Source organism: Ornithorhynchus anatinus, chromosome X3 (genome assembly GCF_004115215.2).
Source record: "Ornithorhynchus anatinus isolate Pmale09 chromosome X3, mOrnAna1.pri.v4, whole genome shotgun sequence".
Lineage (NCBI taxonomy): Eukaryota > Metazoa > Chordata > Mammalia > Monotremata > Ornithorhynchidae > Ornithorhynchus > Ornithorhynchus anatinus.
In genome coordinates this window covers 33,668,143-33,689,406 of record NC_041751.1, presented here as the reverse complement: position 1 = coordinate 33,689,406, position 21,264 = coordinate 33,668,143, and the positions used below count along the sequence as shown (strand labels likewise).

General features: G+C 52.1%; 1 protein-coding gene across 1 annotated transcript; it reads left to right on the top strand.

The window, feature by feature from the left end:
- Positions 1 to 379: 379 nt before the first annotated feature.
- Positions 380 to 18,220, top strand: LOC100078249 (BOLA class I histocompatibility antigen, alpha chain BL3-7). The gene is made up of 8 exons (XM_029054052.2): positions 380 to 500; positions 11,351 to 11,623; positions 11,852 to 12,130; positions 15,966 to 16,244; positions 16,446 to 16,553; positions 17,142 to 17,171; positions 17,331 to 17,357; positions 17,519 to 18,220. The coding sequence occupies exons 1-8, from the start codon at positions 428 to 430 to the stop codon at positions 17,527 to 17,529; spliced, it is 1,080 nt and encodes a 359-aa protein (XP_028909885.1). The 5' UTR covers positions 380 to 427; the 3' UTR covers positions 17,530 to 18,220.
- The last annotated feature ends 3,044 nt before the right edge of the window (positions 18,221 to 21,264 follow it).

The following is a 21,264-nucleotide window of genomic DNA, read 5'->3' as shown; positions in this document are numbered from 1 at the left end:
GATGACCTGGTATCTCCCCCAGCGCTTAGAACAGTGCTTGGCACTTAGTAAGCGCTGAAGATGATGATGACTGTGATGATTCTGATGGTTGTTGTTTTATCCTCTCCCAAGCGCTTAGTACAGTGTAAGAGCTCAATAAATAAGACTGAATGAAGATGGAGACGGAGAGACGGTGACACCCGAAACGCCGGTATTTTCCGGGGCGGGGATTTCCCTCTTCTGCCTTTCGGTTTCTAATCGACTCAAACTCTCTCTGCTCGCTCTGCCTAGTGACGGATGACGCGGGCAGATGCCTCGGGGCCTATTGGTCGCCCGCGGGGGCGGCGACCAATCAGGAGGCCGCGTTCGGAGCCTATAAAGAGGAGACCCGCCTGCATGCCCAGCCCGAGTTGGCGAGGCGTGCAAGGTGTCGGCCTTGGACACGAGGATGGAGACCCCGGCCTTCATCTTGCTGCTGCTGCTGGGGCTGGGGGCAGCTCTGCTGCCGGAGACCTTTGGCAGTGAGTGTGGGAGCCGGGGGGGTCGTCGGGGGGCTGCGGCCGGATTTGGGGGTCGGGGGGCGTCGAGGCAGCGAGGCCTGAAAAGAGGGGAGGGGACCGGAGGGGGTCAGACCTGCCGAGGGCTGGAGGTGCTGGGCCTAGAGGGGAGGGGGCGGGGAGAGGAGCAGAGCCGGGGTATGGAACATCATCATAATGATGGTGGGTGTTAAGCACTGTACTGAGCGCTGGGGTAGAGCCAAGCTAAGCGGGCCGCCCCACGAGGAGCACAGAGTAAGCGCTTAAATGTCATCGTTGTCCTTAGTCCCCATATTGCAGGCGAGGGAACGGAGAAGTGAAGGGGCTTGCCCCAGGTCAAACAGCAGACCAGGGGAGGAGTCCGGATTAGAACCCACGATCTCTGACTCCCAAGGCCGCGGTCTTGCCACTAGGCTATGCCGCGTCTCTATAATTATGGTGTTTGTTAAGTGCTTACTATGTGCCAGGTACTGTTCTAGGCACTAGGGTAGATATAGAGTCATCAATCCCCATTTTACAGACAAAGTAACCGAGGCCCGGAGAAGTGAAGTGACTTCTCTAAGGTCGCACAGCAGACAGGTGGCGGAGCCGGGATTAGAACCCACGTCCTGTGACTCCCAAGCCCGGTCTCTTTCTACTTAAGTCACGCTGACATGGTGGTGATGGTAATAATGGTATTCGATAAGCACCTAACTTTGTACCAAGGACAGTTCTAGGCGCTGGGGTAGATAATAGTAACGGTGTTCGTTGAGCACTTACTGTGTGCCAAACACTGGTCTAAGCTCTGGGGTAGATACAAGGTCATCAGGTTGTCCCATGTGGGGATCACAGCCTTCATCCCCATTTGACAGATGAGGTCACTTGAAGCCCAGAGGAAGTGAAGTGACTTGCCCAAGGTCACACAGCAGACGAGAGGCAGAGTGGGGATTAGAACCCACATCCTTTGACTCCCAAACCCGGGCCCTATGCACTAGGCCACACTGCTTCCACATTGGCAGGGGGGTGAGGAGGAGAGGCTGCCAGGGGGTGCCCTGATCAGGGTTGGGGGGAGGGGAATATTAATAATTAATAATGATGGTACTTATTAAGTGCTTACCTGTGCCCAACACTGTTCTAAGCACTGGGGTAGATACAAGAGCATGGGTTTGGGAGTAAGAGGACGTGGGTTCTCATCCCAGGTCCACCACTTGTTTGACTTTGGTCAAGTCACTTGACTTCTCGGTGCCTCAGTCACCTCATCTATAAAATGGGGATTCAGACTGTGAGCCCCATATGAGACAATCTTGAATCTACCTCAGTGTTTAGGACAGTGCTTGGCACACAGGAAAGCATTTAACAAGTACCATTATTATTATTATTATTACAAGGTCATCAGGTGGTCCCACATGGGGCTCACAGTCTTAATCCCCATTTTACAGATGAGGTCACTGAGGCCCAGAGAAGTGAAGTGAGATGCCCACAGTTGGTCAGCAGAGCCCCTTGAGGGGTGGGGGTGTCTAGTACAGGGCTGGGGCAGGAAAAGGGATGAAGGGGGCAGAGCCGTTGGTGGGGGGTGACTAATGCAGAGCTGGGTCGGGGCGGGACGGAGCGGGGGAAAGCGGAGGCGGTGTGGGGGTGTCCAGTCCAGGGGAGGGGAAGGGGGTGGCGGTAAACAGAGCTGGCGGGGGGGAGGGGGTGTGCGGTGCCTCAGTGACCTCATCTGGAAAATGGGGATCGAGACCGTGAGCCCCACGGGGGACGGGGACTCTGTGCGACCCCATTTGCTTGTAATCATATTAATGACAATAATAATTAGCGCTCAGTACAGTGGCTGGCACATAGTAAGGGCTTAACAAATACCATGACGATAATGCTAAGAATAATTAGTGCTTAATACAGTGCCTGGTACACTAGCACTTTAACAAATACATAATAATAATAGCGTTCAGTACAGTGTCTGGCACACGGTAAGCCCTTAACAAATACCACAATGATAATAATACTAAGAATAACTAGTGCTTAATACAGTGCCTGGCACACAGTAGAACTTTAACAAATACCATAATAATAATAGCGCTCACTACAGTGCCTGGCACACATTAAGCCCTTAACAGATACCATGATGATAATAATACCAAGAATAACTAGCACTTAGTACAGTGCCTGGCACATAGGAAGGGCTTAACAAATACCCTGATACTAATACTAAGAGTAATTAGTGTTTAGTACAGTGCCTGGCACATAGGAAGCACTTAGCAAATACCATGATAGTACTAAGAATAATTAGTGCCTAGTTCGGTGTGTGGCACCTAGTAAGCCATGCCCAGCGCTTAGAACAGTGCCCAGGACTTAGAGCAGTGCTTGGCACATAGTAAACGCTTAACAAGTACCATCCTTATTCATATAAAAATAATAGGAATAATTAGGGCTCAGTACAGTGCGTGGCACAAGCAAGCATTTAACAAAACACATAAAAACAATAGGAATAATTAGAGTTTAGCACAGTGTCTGGCATACAGTAAGCGCTTAAGAAAAGCTATTAAAATGGAATAATTAGTGCTTAATACAGTGCCTGGCACACAGCAAGTGCTTAACAAATGCCATAAAAATAATAGGAATAATTAGCGGTTAGTACGATGCCTGGCACAGACTCAGCGCTTAACAAACATCATGATAATAATACTAAGAATAATTAGTGCTTAGTACAGTGCCTGGCACATAGTAAGGGCTTAACAAATACCATGACGATAATGCTAAGAATAATTAGTGCTTAATACAGTGCCTGGTACACTAGCACTTTAACAAATACATAATAATTATAGCGTTCAGTACAGTGTCTGGCACACGGTAAACCCTTAACAAATACCACAATGATAATAATACTAAGAATAACTAGTGCTTAACAGTGCCTGGCACACAGTAGAACTTTAACAAATACCATAATAACAATAGCGCTCACTACAGTGCCTGGCACACATTAAGCCCTTAACAAATACCACGATGATAATAATACCAAGAATAATAATAATGTTGGTATTTGTTAAGCGCTTACTGTGTGCAGAGCACTGTTCTAAGCGCTGGGGTAGATACAGCGTCAGCAGCTTGTCCCACGTGAGGCTCACAGTTAATCCCCATTTTACAGATGAGGTAACTGAGGCACAGAGAAGTTAAGTGACTTGCCCACAGTCACACAGCTGACAAGTGGCAGAGCCGGGAGTCGAACTCATGACCTCTGACTCCGAAGCCCAGGCTCTTTTCCCCTGAGCCACACTGCTTCCCGTGCTTCGCGCTAACTAGCACTTAGTACGGTGCCTGGCACAGAGGAAGGGCTTAACCAATACCCTGATACTAATACTAAGAATAATTAGTGTTTAGTACAGTGCCTGGCACATAGGAAGCACTTAGCAAATACCATGATAGTACTAAGAATACTTAGTGCCTAGTTCGGTGTGTGGCACCTAGTAAGCCATGCCCAGCACTTAGAACAGTGCCCAGGACTTAGAGCAGTGCTTGGCACATAGTAAACGCTTAACAAGTACCATCCTTATTCATATAAAAATAATAGGAATAATTAGGGCTCAGTACAGTGCGTGGCACAAGCAAGCATTTAACAAAACACATAAAAACAATAGGAATAATTAGAGTTTAGCACAGTGTCCGGCATACAGTTAGCGCTTAAGAAAAGCCATTAAAATGGAATAATTAGTGCTTAATACAGTGCCTGGCACACAGCAAGTGCTTAACAAATGCCATAAAAATAATAGGAATAATTAGCGGTTAGTACGATGCCTGGCACAGAGTCAGCGCTTAACAAACATCATGATAATAATACTAAGAATAATTAGTGCTTAGTACAGTGCCTGGCACATAGTAAGTGCTTAGCAAATGCCATAATTACAATACTAAGAAGAATTAGTGCTTAGTACTGTGCCCGGCTGTCACCCGTTGCCGGGAACAGGTTCTTTTGGAATCGGTGTGGCAAGAGAGAGAGGCTGGGGATGGAAAACCTGAGTTTTGTATAGAATTTATTCCATGGGGCGAATTGAATTAATTAGTTATTTAGACGGGACAAATCGGCCTTCCCTTTTGGGAGAAATATGGCGTTGAGGCTTCCCTAACGGGCGGAACACACCGGTATGTTACTTGCGTGTGGCCGGACACCCGAGCCCCCTTATGATTTACTCATCCCGTGGTGAGTCGGCTGGCTCCCACCATGTGCTCGCCCCACCCGGGAGGAATCCACCTTTGCGTTAAATACACTTATGCGTTAAACACTGATGAGTTACATACACTTATGAGTTACCTACACTTATGCGTTAAACCCAGTTATGCGTTACCCACTTATGGTTACTCGCCCTTGGTGAGGCGGCTAGCTCCCACCCTTTTGACGTCCCACTCGGGAGGCACCCACTTGGGCATCAGATCCCTTTAAACGTTACATACCCACGGTGAAGCGTCTGGCTTCCAACCCCAAGAGCGTGCAACAGGACGGGACACTCACCCATCCCACGGCTCCTCACTCGGTGCAGGCAGAGCGGCCTTCTCACGCTCTTGACGGAGGCGACCTGCAGCCGGCTGCTGCGAGTCCCGTTCCTCTGAACAGAAGGTAAGAGGCGGCAGGTATCTATCACCTGCGCCCTGAGGCCCTTCCAGCTTCCGGCCTCAGTTTCTCCAATCTCTGTCCTCCCCCCCTCCTCCGTTCCTAGTTTGATTGGCACGGGGGCGAGGGGCACCTTCTGTATTCCCAGCTTGGGCTGTCAATCTGGCAGTTTCGGTTGTGGAGTGGTATTCCACCCTAACTTCCGAGTTGGGCCTGCTGGCTCAGGAGGTCACGAGATAGCATTTGACCTTGAGAGGGTCGGTACCCCAGGGTCAGTTTGGGACACCGGCACATAGTAAGCACTTAATAAATATACAAACAATAATAATTACAGTTAGCGCTTAGTACACTGCCTGGCACATAGGAAGCCCTTCACAAATACCATCGTTATTTTTATTATTGTATCTCCCCCAGCGCTTAGAACAGTGCTTGGCATGTAATAAGTGCTTAGCAAATACCATTATTATTATTATTGTATCTACACCAGAACTTAGCACAGTGCTTGGTGCGTAATAAGCGCTTAACAAACACCATAATTATTATTATATCTACTCCAGTGCTTAGAACAGTGCTTGGCACGTAGTAAGCACTTAGCAGATACTATCATTATTATTATTATTGTTCTATCTCCCGCAGTCCTTAGAACAGTGCTTAGCGCAGAGTGTTTAACAAATACTATCGTTCTTATTATTGTATCTACCCCAGTGCTTAGAACAGTGCTTGGTGCGTAATAAGCACTTGGGAAATAGCATCGTTGTTATTCTTGTTATTGTATCTATCCCAGTGCTTAGAACAGTTATTCAGTAGTATTTAGTGATCGCTCACTATGTGCAGAGCTCTGTACTAAGCGCTTGGAATGTACAATTCGGCAACAGATAGACACCATCCCTGCCCATTGATGGGCTTACAGTCTAATCAGGGGAGACAGACAAAAACAATAGCAATAAATAGAATCAAGGGGATGTACATCTCATTAACAAAATAAATAGGGTAATAAAAATATATAAAATTAGCAGACGAGCACAGTGCTGAAGGGAGGGGAAGGGAGAGGTGGAGGAGAAGAGGGAGAGGTGGAGGAGAAGAGGGAAAGGAGGGAAAGGGAGCTTACCTGAGGGGAGGTGAAGGGAGGGGGCAGAGAGGGAGCAGAGGAAAAAGGGGAAGCTCAGTCTGGGAAGGCCTCTTGGAGGAGGTGAGCTCTCAGTAGGGCTTTGAAGAGGGGAAGAGAGTGAGTTTGGCGGAGGTGAGGAGGGAGGGCGTTCCAGGACGGCGGGAGGACGTAGGCCAGGGGTCGACGGCGAGATAGGCAAGAACGGGGGCGGTGAGGAGGTGGGCGGCAGAGGACCGGAGCGTGCAGGGTGGGCAGGAGAAATAGAGAAGGGAGGAGAGGCAGGAGCGGGCAAGGTGATGGAGAGCCTTGAAGCCTACAGTGAGAAGTTGTTTCGTGCGGAGGTCGACAGGCAACCACTGGAGGTTTTTAAGAAGGGGATTGACAGACCCAGAGCATTTGTGCAGGAAGATGAGCCGGGCAGCGGAATGAAGAAGAGACTGGAGCGGGGAGAGACAGGAGGAAGGGAGATCAGAGAGAAGGCTGACACAGTAATCCAGCCGGGATATTATGAGAGCCTGTACCGGTAAGGTAGACGTTTGGGTGGAGAGGAAAGGGTGGATCTTGGCGATAATATAAAGGTGAGACCGGCAGGTCTCGGTGACGGATCGGATTTGTGGGGTGAACGAGAGAGCCGAGTCAAGGATGACACCAAGGTTGCGGCCTTGACAGACGGGAAGGATGGTCGTACCATCCAAGGTGATAGGCAAGTCAGGAAGAGGACAGGGCTTGGGAGGGAAGATAAGGAGCCCAGTTTTGGACATGTTGAGTTTTAGGTGGCGGGTAGACATCCAGGTAGAGACGTCTTGGAGGCAGGAGGAGATACGAGCCTGACGGGTGGAGATGTAGATTTGTGTCATCTGCATAGAGATGATAGTTGAAGCCGTGGGAGCGAATGAGTTCACCGAGGGAGAGAGTGTAAATGGAGAACAGAAGAGCGCCAAGAACTGACCCTTGAGGAATTTCTGCAGTTAGAGGATGGGAGGGGGAGGAGGAGCCTGCGGAGGACACCGAGAATGAACAGCCAGAGAGATAAGAGGAGAACCAGGAGAGGATGGAGTCTGTGAAGCCAAGGTGAGATAAAGTGTGGAGGAGAAGGGGATGGTCGACAGTGTCAAAGGCAGCTGAGAGGTCACGGAGGATTAGGATAGAGTAGGAGCCATTGGATTTGGCAAGAAGGAGGTCACGGGTGACCTTTGAGAGAGCAGTTTCGGTAGAGCGGAGGGGATGGAAGCCAGATCGGAGGGGGTCCAGGAGAAAATTGGAGTTAAGGAATTCTAGGCAGGGGGTGTAGACCACTCGTTCTAGGAGCTTGGAAGGGTAGGTGGGAGGTAGGGTGATAACTGGAAGGGGAAGTGGGGTCAAGAGAGGGTTTTTTTAGGATGGGGGAGATGTGGGCATGTTTGAAGGCAGAGGGGAAGAAGCCATTGGAAAGTGAGCGGTTAAAGATAGAAGTTAAGGAGGGGAGGAGGGGAGGAGGGCAGGGGCGATGGTTTTTATCAGGTGAGCGGGAATGGGGTGCGAGGCACAGGTGGAGGGGGTGGCACCTGCGAGGAGGGAGATCTCCTCTGAGGATGCTGCAGGGAAAGAGGGGAAAGGGGAGAGGGTTGGGGGGTGGGGGAGGCAGAAGAGGGAGGGGTGACTTTGGGGAGCTCAGATCTGATTGTATTAATTTTCATGATGAAGTAGGTGGCCAGATCTAGGGGGTGAGGGATGAGGGAGAGGGTGGAACAGGGGGCCTGAGAAGAGAATTAAAGGTCCAGAACAGTTGGCGGGGGTGATGGGCATGGGCGTCGATGAGGGAAGAAAAGTAGTTTTGCCTGGCAGAGGAGAGAGCAGAGTTAAGGCAGGAAGGGATAAAGTTGAAATGGATAAGGTTGGCTTGGTGCTTGGACCTTCGCCAGCAGCGCTCAGCAGCTGGAGCATAAGAGCGAAGGAGGCGGACAGAGGCGGAGATACAAGGCTGCGGGTTAGTGGAGCGAGAGCGTCGGAGGGAAAGGGGAGTGAGCGTGTTGAGTAGAGAGGGTGGAGTCGAGAGCAGTAATCTGGTCATCGAGAGTGGGAAGAGAGGAGAGGGAGGCGAGGTGGGGTGAGATGAGATGCTTTGGGAGAGACGGATGGGATCAAGAGAGCGGAGGTCTCTGTGGGGGAGTAATACAGATTTGCAGGGGGAGGGAGTATGAGAGAGGTGAGAAGGTTATGGTCCGAGAGAGGGATTTCAGAGTCGGTGAGGGTGGAGATAGTGTAGCAGTGAGAGATGAGGAGATCGAGGGTGCGACCGAGTCGGCGAGTGGACGAGGCGTGGTGGAGCGGGGGGTCAGAGTCGAGGAGCGATAGCAGGCGGGCGGCAGAGGGGTCACCGGGTACATCCATGTGGATGTTGAAGTCTCCGAGGATCAGAGTGGGCGGGGAAGAAGGAGAGGAAGAAGGTGAGAAAGGGGTCAAGGTGGTTGAAGAAGTCGGTGGTGGGACCGAGAGGGCGGTAGATGACGGCTACAAGTATCTGGAGAGGGTGGTGGAGGCGAATGATATGGGCTTCGAAGGAGGGGAAGGAGAGGGAGGGGGGACGAGGGATAGTGCGGAAGCGGCAACGGCAACGGGGCGAGAGGAGGAAGATGACACCTCCTCCCTTTCTGGTGAGTAAGGTAACACGGTGAGAACAAGGACATTGTTGCCTGGGGATGGGGAAGGGGAAGGTGGGGGGAGTCAATCACCTCATGGGGGGGAGGAGGGAGTGAGGGCTTCCCAAAGGATGGCCGCTTCTGGGTGGAGTGGGGGGAGGGCGGTTGGGGAATACAATATCCCAAGGCCCGAGCAGGGGAGCACAATGTCCCAAGGCCCGGGGGTGGGAGGAGCAGGGAATCACAATGTCCCAAGGCCCGAGCAGGGGAGCACAATGTCTCACGACTCTGGGTTGTGGTGGTGCTGGGGAGAATCGAGTCCTGCGGCTCGGGTTTGCTACCGGGACGGGCTACGAGGGTCAGGGAAAGTTATGGGGAGGTGTGGGAGCTATTCGTGGATCTGGTGGCTGTGGGGCCTGCGGTGGCGTTGGGGGGTGGGGATCCTCAGTGTCGGAGTCCTTGAGCGGGGGTTCAGAAGTCCAGGTTGGAGAACTGACTATAAGCCCGGCGGCTCCAAGGAAGCGGAGGTCCCGAGTCGACGTGGCGGCGATGACTGGAGGAGAAAGGTTCGGCGTGAACAGGGACCAGAGGTCTGAGGTGCGGCTCCAAAGGAGAGGCCGTCCCGGCGTAGATGAGTCGGCGATCGGCAGTCAAACAGCTGGCCGGGAATAAGGGCCGTGCCATCCAAGGCGCAGCTCCAAGGGAGAGGAGATTCCCGAGTCCATGTGGCGGCGGATTCGGCCGGGAATAAGGGGACCGGCTCCAAGGGAGCGGAGATGCTTGGCGCACAGTGAGCGCTTAAGAACTACCATCGTTATGACTATCAGCGTATCTACCCCAGGGCTTAGAACAGTGCTTGGCCCATAGTAGGCGCTTAGCAAATACCATCGTTATTATTGTATCATCTACCCCAGCACTTAGAACAGTGCTTGGCGCATAGTAGGCGCTTAGCAAATACCATCGTTATTATTGTATCATCTACCCCAGGGCTTAGAACAGTGCTTGGCGCATAGTAGGCGCTTAGCAAATACCATCGTTATTACTGTATCTATCCCAGGGCTTAGAATAGTGCTTGGCGCATAGTAAGCGTTTGGAAATACCATCGCTGTTATTGTATCTATCCCAGCGCTTAGAACAGTGCTTGGCGCATAGTGAGTGCTTAGCAAATACCAGTGTTGTTATTACTGTATCTCTCCCAGGGCTTAGAACAGTGCTTGGCGCATAGTAAGCGCTTAGCAAATACCATCGTTGTTATTTTTATTGCATCTACCCCAGGGCTTAGAACAGTGCTTGGCGCATAGTAGGCGCTTAGCAAATACCATCGTTATTATTGTATCTATCCCAGTGCTTAGAACAGTGCTTGGCGCACAGTAGGCGCTTAGCAAATACCATCGTTATTATTTTTTATTGCATCTACCCCAGCGCTTAGAACAGTGCTTGGCGCATAGTAGGCGCTTAGCAAATACCATCATTATTATTGTATCTATCCCAGTGCTTAGAACAGTGCTTGGCGCACAGTAAGCGCTTAGCAAATACCATCGTTATTATTTTTATTGCATCTACCCCAGCGCTTAGAACAGTGCTTGGCGCATAGTAGGCGCTTAGCAAATACCATCGTTATTATTGTATCTATCCCAGTGCTTAGAACAGTGCTTGGCGCACAGTAAGCGCTTAGCAAATACCACTGTTATTATTTTTATTGCATCTACCCCAGCGCTTAGAACAGTGCTTGGCTCATAGTAGGCGCTTAGCAAATACCATCGTTATTATTGCATCTGTCCCAGCGCTTAGAACAGTGCTTGGCGCATAGTAAGCGCTTAGCAAATACCATCGTTGTTATTGCATCGGTCCCAGGGCTTAGAACAGTGCTTGGCGCATAGGAAGCTCTTAGTCACTACCATCGTTATTATTGTATCTATCTCAGCGCTTAGAATAGTGCTTGGCGCATTGTAAGCGCTGAGCAAATAGCATCATTATTTTTATTCTATCTACCCCAGCGCTTAGAACAGTGTTAGCCACAGCGTGGCTCAGCGGAAAGAGCACCGTGGCTCAGTGGAAAGGGCACGGGCTTTGGAGGCAGGGCTCATGAGTTCGAATCCCAGCTCCGCCACTCGTCGGCTGTGTGACTGTGGGCAAGTCACTTAACTGCTCTGGGCCTCAGTTCCCTCATCTGTAAAATGGGGATGAAGACCGTGAGCCCCACATGGGACGACCCGATTCCCCTATGTCTACCCCAGCGCTTAGAACAGTGCACGGCACATAGTAAGCGCTTAACAAATACCAACACTATTACATAATACATTACATAATTACATTATTACATAATAATTGTGTAAGAGATACCATCGTGGTGATTATCAGCGCAGGGAGGGGGTGGGAGGAGGAGAGCCCGTGTGTGATTGTCGGGGCGGGGTGTCTAGTACAGGGCCGGGGGAGGGGGTAGAGCTGCTGGGCGGGGACGGAGGGGAGGGGTCAGCGCGGTGTCGGGCAGCGTGTCCTGACGGTGTCCGTGTCGTGTCTTGTGTGTCAGGGTCGCACTGGCTGCGCTATTTCTTCACCGGAGTGAGCCGGCCCGGCTCCGGGGTGTCCGAGTTCACGGTCGTGGGCTACGTGGACGAAGTGCAGTTCGTCCGGTTCGAAGGCGACGGGGGGCGGGGCCAGGCGGAGCCGCGGACCCCCTGGATCCGGGACAACGAGGGGAAGGAATACTGGGCCCGGGAGACACAGATCGCGAAGGACACGGCGCAGTATTTCCGCACGAACCTGCCGACCCTCCAGGGCTACTACAACCAGAGCAAGGAAGGTGAGCCCGGGCCCGGGGCGTGGGGCTCCCGGCTCCCACGGGCCCCCGCGATGCCCGGAGGGAGGGTCGGGTCCGGGGGGGGGGGTCGGGTGAGCGCGCCGTGGCCGGCCCCGGGGCGAGCGTGGGGAGCCCCGTCCGTCCGTCGTTCCGCCTCGGGGGGGGGGGGGTCCTCCCGGGGGGCGGGGGCGGTGCCCTCCCCGGGTGGTCTGACGGGGCGGGGTCCGGCAGGGTCTCACACCGTTCAGGGGATGTACGGCTGCCAGCTGCGGGAGGACGACACCCCCGGCCAAGGGTTCATGCAGTACGGCTACGACGGGCGGGACTACATCGCGCTGGACAAGGCCACGCTGAGCTGGACGGCGGCGGACGCCGGGGCCCTCAACACCAAGCGCAAGTGGGAGGCCGACCGGACCATCGCCGAGCGAGACAAGGCCTATCTGGAGGACGAGTGCATCGAGTGGCTCCGGAAATACGTGGGGTTCGGGGGTCCCAGCCTGACCCGGGCAGGTAGCGCCCGCTCCACCCTCCCCTCCCCTCCCCTCCCTTCCGCGGAGCCCCCGAGGCCGGGGCGGCGGGGTCCGCCGGGCAGGAGGGCGGGATAGTTTCTCCGTCGGCCCTTGGGTGGGATTTCCCCGGCGCCACGCGGGCACAACCCCTTCTTCTGCTCCCCGAGGAGCCATTCCGTCATCCTCATCGTCGCCGCTATTAAGAGCGGCATTCGTTAACGCTACTCCTACCAGCCTTAGCTCCACACGTGGTAACGCTATTAGTGGTATTATCTTTAACTCCTTAGCCTTATCATCCTAACTATAGGTAGTGTAATTATTGATGTGGTGGCTGTGCACGCTGCGTTCCCCTGGGCAATCCGATACACCTATTATTATGATCATTTCTATTTTTACTGCCAGCTCCCTGGGGCTTTGAAGATCATCCTCACTATTATTTCTATTATTTTAATATTTTTATGACCGTCAGCTCCCCGGAGGTTTAATATTATTATTGTGGCGATTATTATCACCGTAGTTGTTATTGTTATTTTTATTACTCTCAGCTCCCTGGGGCTTTTGAATATCATCCTTACTATTATTTCTATTATTTTAATATTTTTATGACCATCAGCTCCCCGGAGGTTTAATATTATTATTGTGGCGATTATTATCACCGTAGTTGTTATTGTTATTTTTATTACTCTCAGCTCCCTGGGGCTTTGAATATCATCCTTACTGTTATTTCTATTATTTTAATATTTTTATGACCGTCAGCTCCCCGGAGGTCTAATATTATTATTGTGGCGATTATTATCACCGTAGTTGTTGTTGTTATTTTTATTACTCTCAGCTCCCTGGGGCTTTGAATATCATCCTTACTGTTATTTCTATTATTTTAATATTTTTATGACCGTCAGCTCCCCGGAGGTCTAATATTATTATTGTGGCGATTATTATCACCGTAGTTGTTATTGTTATTTTTATTACTCTAAGCTCCCTGGGGCTTTGAATATCATTCTTACTGTTATTTCTATTATTTTAATATTTTTATGACCGTCAGCTCCCCGGAGGTTTAATATTATTATTGTGGCGATTATTATCACCGTAGTTGTTGTTGTTATTTTTATTACTCTCAGCTCCCTGGGGCTTTTGAATATTATTCTTACTATTATTTCTATTATTTTAATATTTTTATGACCGTCAGCTCCCCGGAGGTTTAATATTATTATTGTGGCGATTATTATCACCGTAGTTATTATTGTTATTTTTGTTACTCTCAGCTCCCTGGGGCTTTGAATATTATTCTTACTATTATTTCTATTATTTTAATATTTTTATGACTGTCAGCTCCCTGGTGGTTTAATATTATTATTATGGCGATTATTATCACCGTAGTTATTACTGTTGTTTTTATTACTATCAGCTCCCCCCGGGGGCGTCTATTATTATTATTATTATTATTATCAAACCCCCCAATGCCTATTACTATTGTTGTTATTGTTATCACCTCACCGGGGGCCGATGACACGTCTATCATCGTCACTATTGTCGTAACTTTTAGCTCCCCAAGTGCCTGTATCACATTTTTTAAAATTGTATTTTACTTTTAACGTCACTCGTCGAGCACCGACACTGTGCCGGACACCGTTCCGACCGGTGGGGTGGATACGGGATCGTCGGGTCGGACGCGGTCCGCGTCCCCCTAGGGGCTCACGGTCTAAGTAAGAGGGAGTAGGATTTAACCCTCTTTTTACTGATAAGGACACTCGGGCACGAGGAATGGCAGTAAGGATAAAGATAATGATAAGAATCGTGGTATCTGTTAAGCCCTTACTGGGTGCCGGGCATCATCCTGAGCTCCTGGGTAGATACAAGGTGATCCGGTTGGACACGGTCCCCGTTTCACGTAGGGCTCGAGTCTTGATCTCCATTTTACAGATGAGGGAACTGAGGCCCAGAGAAGCGAAGTGATTTGCTTATGATGCTCTTATTCTTAACGGCTCCCCAGGGAACAATTCTATTATCGTTATTATTATTATTATCATCGTCATCATTAGCTGCTAGCATTATTATTATTATCATCATTAGCTCCACACGTGTTAACAATATTATTATTATGATGATGATTAGCTCCACCCATGTTAACGCTGTTATTCTTTTCATGAGTTCCACACCCGCTAACATCATTAATATTGTTCTTATTATCATCAGCTTTTTAGAGCCTAATACCATTGTTATCATTATTATTATTATTATTATTACCATTATGTCAGCTCATCGGGGCCCCAAAACACAGTCATTATTTTATTGTCAATTCCCAAAGTCCTAATCCTCTTATTGTTATTATTAATATTCCCATTATTAAGTCACCAGCTCCTAATAGCATTGTTATTGTCATTCCATTGTCATCTGTATTTTTCTAAACCCCCTGGATGATAAAAGTAACAGTACCTTTGTGGTTATAACGCTCAGCTCCCTGGGGGAGTCTAATGGTTACCGTTATTTTATAATTATTATTATAATGAAAATAGTTATTGTAATTATTAGTAGTATGATTATTGGTGGTGTTACTATGGCACTATGCATTCCCCTGGAGAATCTAATACAACTATTATCATTATTTCTATTTTTACTATCAGCTCCCTGGGGCTTTGAATATTATTATTATTATTATTATTATTATTATTATTACCATTATTTTATTATTTTATTACCATCAGCTCCCTGGAGGTTTAATTCCATTATTATTATTATTGCTATTATCATCACCGTAGTTATTATTGCCATTTTTATTACTACCAGCTCCCTGGGGGTTATTATTATGGTTGTTAATATTATTATCATCATTATGATCAGCCCCCTGATGCCTATTGCTATAGTTATTATTGTTATCACCTCAACAGGGACCAGTGACACTTCTGTTATTCTTACTGTCGTCATCACCTTTAGCTCCCCAAGTGTCAGCGCCACATGTTTGAAAATTGTATTTTATTTTTAACGGCACTCGTCGAGCGCCGACTCTGTGCCGGACACCGTTCCGACCGGTGGGGTGGATACGGGATCGTCGGGTCGGACGCGGTGCGCGTCCCCCTTGGGGCTCACGGTCTATGTAAGAGGGAGTAGGATTTAATCCTCTTTTTACCGATAAGGACACTCGGGCACGAGGAATGGCGATGATGATAAACGATAATGATAAGAATCGTGGAATCTGTTAAGCACTTAAAGGGCGCCGGGCACCGTCCTGAGCTCCTGGGTAGATACAAGGTGATCGGGTCGGACGAGGTCCCCGTTTCACGTAGGGCTCGCGGTCTTAATCTCCATTTTACAGATGAGGGAACCGAGGCCCAGAGAAGCAAAGTGACTTGCCCAAGGTCACTCGGCAGAAAAGTGGCAGAGCCGGGATAAGAACCCGGGTCCTCTGAGTCACTCGGGTCCGTGCTCTTTCCACTAGGCCACGCTGCTCCTTCCCAGGGGAATCCTACTCCTTCCTACCTAGACTGTGAGCCCCATGTGGGACGGGGACTGTGTCCAGCCTGTTTACCTTGTACCCACCCCAGCGTTCCCCTCTGTCCCCCTCCTCCACACCCCGGGCTGCCGGCTCTGGGGGCAGGAGGTCCTCCCCTAATCCCTGTCCGGACCCCAAAGCCCAGACAGATGCTGGGCCCCTCCTGGGGTCGGGGAGGATTCTGTCTCGGGGCCCCTCGGCCCCTCGACTTGGGGGAGGGAGACCCCTCAAGGGACGGGGACCCTTCTCGGACGGCCCCTGCGGAAAGCCCCTAGGTACGAGGCCGGACCCCGCTCCGAGGGGTCTCTCTGGGGGCGGAGTACCCGCCCCGACCCGATCTCCCCCGCAGATCCCCCCGAGGTGGAGGTGACCCGTCACACCGGCCCCGACGGGGAGGACGTCAGCCTGCGGTGCCGGGCCCTCGGCTTCTACCCGGCGGACATCAAGTTCAAGTGGGAGCGGGAAGGGAAAGACATGAGCCAGGAAATGGAGTTCGTGGGCACGCGGCCTAGCGGAGACGGCAACTTCCAGAAATGGGCGTCGGTCAACGTGCCCCGGGGAGAGGAGCAGAAATACGTCTGCGTCGTGGAACACGAGGGCCTGGCCCAGCCCCTCGCCGTGAAGTGGGGTGAGGGGCAGAGGTCCGGGGGGCGGGGGAACAGGGCAGCGGGGAGCCGCGGGGGCTTCACGGGGGTTTGAGGTCCAGGCTGAAGCCGGGGTCCCGGCCGTCCTCCGTGAGGAGGGGTCTCGGGGATCGGGCGCGGCTGTGGGCGGTGCAGGGGGTCGTGGCCTCACTCCCGGGGTGACCCTCTCTCTCCTCCGGCACCAGTTCCAGACGCATCCCCACCCATCGCGGCCATCGTGGGGGCTGTGGTCGTCATCCTGCTCGTCACCGCGGCCGTGGTTGGGTTCGTCATCTGGAAGAGGAAGAAGTCAGGTAGGAGGGAGGAGATGGAATGGAGCTGTGGGGGGGTGGGGCAGAGGGAGGGAGGTCTGGGTCTGAGCCCACCGGGCTGGTGCCTGGGCCCCGAGGGGTCTGAATCGCCCGGTCCCCCAACCCTATCTACCCTTCCTGGCCTCTGCCCCCACCCTTCCAGAACCAGGCAGTGGGAAAGGCTGGAAGTCCCGTGGTTCCGGTGTGAGCGGGTGGGTCAGCCCCGACCCCACCGCTCTCCCTCTCCACTGTCCCTGCCCCGGCCGTGGCCGGACGGGGATTAGCCGTTAGTTTTCTGGGCCCAGACCTGCCCTGGCCTGGCCGCCTGGAGGCTCCAGGGTCAGCGGTCAGGCATCGGAGCCGTGGAAGGTGGACTCTGGGGAATGGAGGCTGTGCCTTCCGGGAAATGTAGTTTCCAGGCAAACTCCCTTCTTCCCTCCAGACCTCTGATCCTTAATCTGGCTCCAGCTGCACCTGGACCATACCCCTTCCAGGCCCTGCCCACACCGTCGAGCCTCCGGCCCCCTCCTCTCCATTGCTCTTTCTGCTGGCCCCCCTCCCGTTTCTTCTCACTGTATTTTTTTTCCCCAGGTCCCAAAGGAGGGAACTACACCCCTGCAAGTGAGTACGGAGGTGTTAGGGTGAAGGGGAGACAGAGGAGGAGATGGAGAGAAGGGGAAGGGTCCCACAGGCTGGGCAGGGAAGGGCTGGGGTCCTGGGTTCAAGAGAGATCAACTCCCAGCTCCTGACTCTGACCCGTCTCCCTCTCTCTCTCCCCAGGCTCTGACTCATCCATTCCCATGAAAGGTGAGTTGGGGTGTGCGGAAGGGGGTTGTGGCTTGCGAGGTGTGTTGGTGGGAGGAGGGATCTGTGGGGGGAGGAGGTTTGGGGGGGGTCTGGTGTGTGGTTTGCGTGGAGGCTGGAGGGAGCTGTGATTCCCCAGCCCCTCCTCCACTGTTTGTTTTTAGCCTCAGCCTGAGCGAGTCACCTGCGTGGGACAGAGGAGCCCGGCTGCCCCCACCCTTCCTGCTGACCACTTTCTCTACCCGCCAGCCTAAACTTCTGGACACCCCGTCAAATCTCCTCACCTATGTCCAAGCACCCCCAGCTCCTCCCCAAACCGGAGTGTCCCTCTACTGAGGTTTCAACAAGAGCCAGTCCATTCTCCCCATCCTCCAGCTGTCCCCTTTCCCCTTCCCCGTGCTCCCTTCCTACAGTGCTTAACAATTGCCATTATTATTATTATTGTTTTTCCCACCCCTCCCCCCTTCCCCCTCTTGATTGCACTGAATCAGTAGTGTTTCTCCGATCCCAGATAACCAAGAGTCCGGGCCATCCCGCTCCCCGGACCGACCCCGCCCGAGAGGCTGGTGGGGAAGCCAGGAAAGCCCCTGCCGGGCTGGGTCGGGCCGGGTTATGACCCCTCCCTGCATTGCTGTGACCCCTGTGTCTAGGAGTCGGAGGGATGGGGGAAAGGGAGACTACTGACCTGCTTGGAGGAGTTTTCCTCCCACGTAAACGCAGCCCCGGACCCTACTTTTTAAAGGTCAACTTCTGAATGGATTTCTCTCTCTGACTTGTCTGCGAGACAGTAGCTGCAATTTTTTTTTCTCAAATAAGAAAGCTATCACAGGAAGTGTTATGAATTTAAAATAACATTATTCCTCCTATCTGTCGTCGTTCATTGTGGGCCCTGAGGAATTGGGGGGAACAGGAGGTGGGAGCTAAACCTGGTCCCCTCGGGCCAGCAGAATGACATGTGTAAGTGTGTATGTATGTGTGTGAGAGAGAGAGGGAGGGAGCCGGGGAGAGGCCTCTCCGCTCAGCCCCCAATCCTTTTCATTCTTTCATTTGTATTTGTTGAGTGCTTATTGTGTGCAGCGCTTGGTACTAAGCGCTTGGGAAAGTATAATACCACAATAAACTGACACATTCCCTGCCCATTCCAGCTTATAGTCTAGAAGAGGGGGAGACAGACTTGAATACAAATACAAATAAAGGAAGTCAGAGGTATGGACATAAGTGGTGTGGGGCTGGGAGGAGGGAAGAGCAAAAGGGGTAAATCAGGCTGATGCAGGAGGGAGTGGGAGCTGAGGAAAGGCGGGATTAGTCTGGGAAGGCCTCTTGGAGGAGACGTCCCTTGGATAAGACTTTGAAGACGGGGAGAGTGACTGTGGGACACGAAGAGGGAGGAGGTTCCAGGCCAGAGGCAGGACGTGGGCGAGGGGTGGGTGGCGAGATAGAGGCGATGGAGTTTGCAGAGGGAAAAGTTGCATAGGAGCGGGAGGGAGCTGGAGTGATGACTGGAGGGAGCCGTGAGGTCCAGAGAGGGTTTTTTTAGGACGGGAGACACGGGCCTGTTTGAAAGCGGTGGGCAAGAAGCCATTGGAAAGCAAACAGTTGAAGACAGCGATCTGGGAGGGGGCAAGTGTTTTATAAGCAGCAGAGTGGTTTAGTGGCTAGACCACGGGCCCGGGAGCCAGAAGGACCTGGGTGCCAATCCCTCAGTCACATTTCTGCTGTGTTACTTTGGAAAAGTCCCTTCCCTTCTCTTGGCCTCAGTCACCTCATCTGTAAAATGGGGATTAAGAGTGTGAGCCTCACGTGGGACGGGGACTGTGTCCAACCCGATTAACTTGTATCTACCCTGGAGCTTAGAAGAGTGCTCGGCACATAGTAAGCACTTAACAAGTACCATTATTATTATCATTTTGATATTGTGCGAATGAATGGGGTCGAATGCGCAGATGGAGGGAATGGATTTTGAGAGGAGATAGATCTGTTCTTGAGATGCTGCTGGATAGGATGAGAAAGTTAAAGGAAGGGGTAGGAGGAGGGAGGAACTGGAGAGGAGCGGGGGAGATATAAGGGAGCTCATGCCTTATGGTTTTGATTTTCTTCAAGTAGGTAGCCAAGTCATGAGGGGCAAGGGATGGGGGGTGGGCAGGGGTTTCAAGGGCTGCAGTAGGTACGAGATGGGCGATTCTCAGTGCCTCAGTTACCTCATCTGTAAAAGGCACAGTGTGTCCAACACGACTGGCTTTTATCTGTAGACTGTAAGCTCGTTGTGGGCAGGATATGTGCCCGTTTCTTGTCATATTGTACTCTCTCGAGCGCTTATCACGGTGCTCTGCACACAGTAAGCGTTCAATAAATACGAATGAGTGAATCAATCTACTCCTGTGATTAGTACAGTGCCTAGCCCTTAGTAAGTGCTTGACAAACACCACAAAAAACCCCCCTCAAACAACCGTTATCAGATCAGATCCGGTCCCTGTCCCACATAGGGCTCACAGTCTAAGTACTGACTCCCCATTTTACAGACGAGGGAAATGGGGAACAGAGATGTCAAGTGACTTGCTCGGGGCCACCCAGCAGCCGAGTGGCAGAGCAGCGATTAGAACCCAAGTCCTCTGACTCCCAGGCCCGGGCTCTATCCGCTAGGCCATGCTGCTTCTCGGCCCTTCCCCGGCGAGTGACAGAGCCCCATACCAGCCCCACCGCCTGTCTGCCGTGTGACCTTGGGCAAGCCCTCATTGGACACGTTCCCTGTCCCACCCGAGCCTCACAGTGTCCAGGGGAGGGGGGAGCAGGGCTCATCTTCACTTCACGGCTGAGGATACCGAGGGCTACGGGAGTTCAGTGACTCGTCCAAGGTCACACGGCAGTCTTGGAGTGGGCCATGGCTAGAACCCCGGTGTCCCGAGTCCAGTCCGGCCTCCAGTCCCCCCGGTCACGTTCATTCATTCATTCATTCATTCATTCAATAGTATTTATTGAGCGCTTACTATGTGCAGAGCACTGTACTAAGCGCTTGGGATGAACAAGTCGGCAACAGATAGAGACGGTCCCTGCCGTTTGACGGGCTTACGGTCTGATCGGGGGAGACGGTCGGACGAGAACGATGGCGATAAACAGCGTCGAGGGGAAGAACGTCTCGTAAAAACCGATGGCGACTAAATAGAATCGAGGCGATGTACGATTCGTTAACAAAATAAATAGGGTAACGAAAATATATACAGTGGAGCGGACGAGTACGGTGCTGTGGGGAGGGGAAGGGAGAGGTGGAGGAGCAGAGGGAAAAGGGGAAAATGAGGGTTTAGCTGCGGAGAGGTGAAGGGGGGATGGCAGAGGGAGTAGAGGGGGAAGAGGAACTCGGTCTGGGAAGGCCTCTCGGAGGAGGTGATTTTTAAGTAGGGTTTTGAAGAGGGGAAGAGAATCGGTTTGGCGGAGGTGAGGAGGGAGGGCGTTCCGGGACCGCGGGAGGACGCGACCCGGGGGTCGACGGCGGGACGGGCGAGACCGAGGGACGGCGAGGAGGTGGGCGGCGGAGGAGCGGAGCGTGCGGGGTGGGCGGTAGAAAGAGAGATGGGAGGAGAGGTAGGAAGGGGCGAGGTGATGGAGAGCCTCGAAGCCTAGAGTGAGGAGTTTTTGTTTGGAGCGGAGGTCGATGGGCAACCACTGGAGTCGTTTAAGAAGGGGAGTGACACGCCCAGATCGTCTCTGCGGGAAGATGAGCCGGGCGGCGGAGTGAAGAATAGACCGGAGCGGGGCGAGAGAGGAGGAAGGGAGGTCAGAGAGAAGGCCGACACGGTAGTCTAGCCGGGATACAACGAGAGCCCATAGCGGTAAGGTAGCCGTTTGGGTGCCTCTTTAGTGGACTCCCCTCGATCCCCCGTGGACTGAGCAACCCCGGGAGACTTTTGTGAGCAGG

Coding starts and splice junctions, on each gene's coding strand:
- LOC100078249 (XM_029054052.2), top strand. CDS start 428: ATGGAGACCCCGGCCTTCATCTTGCTGCTGCTGCTGGGGCTGGGGGCA. Junction 11,624..11,851: donor CTACAACCAGAGCAAGGAAG/GTGAGCCCGGGC, acceptor GGGGTCCGGCAG/GGTCTCACACCGTTCAGGGG. Junction 16,245..16,445: donor GCCCCTCGCCGTGAAGTGGG/GTGAGGGGCAGA, acceptor CTCCGGCACCAG/TTCCAGACGCATCCCCACCC.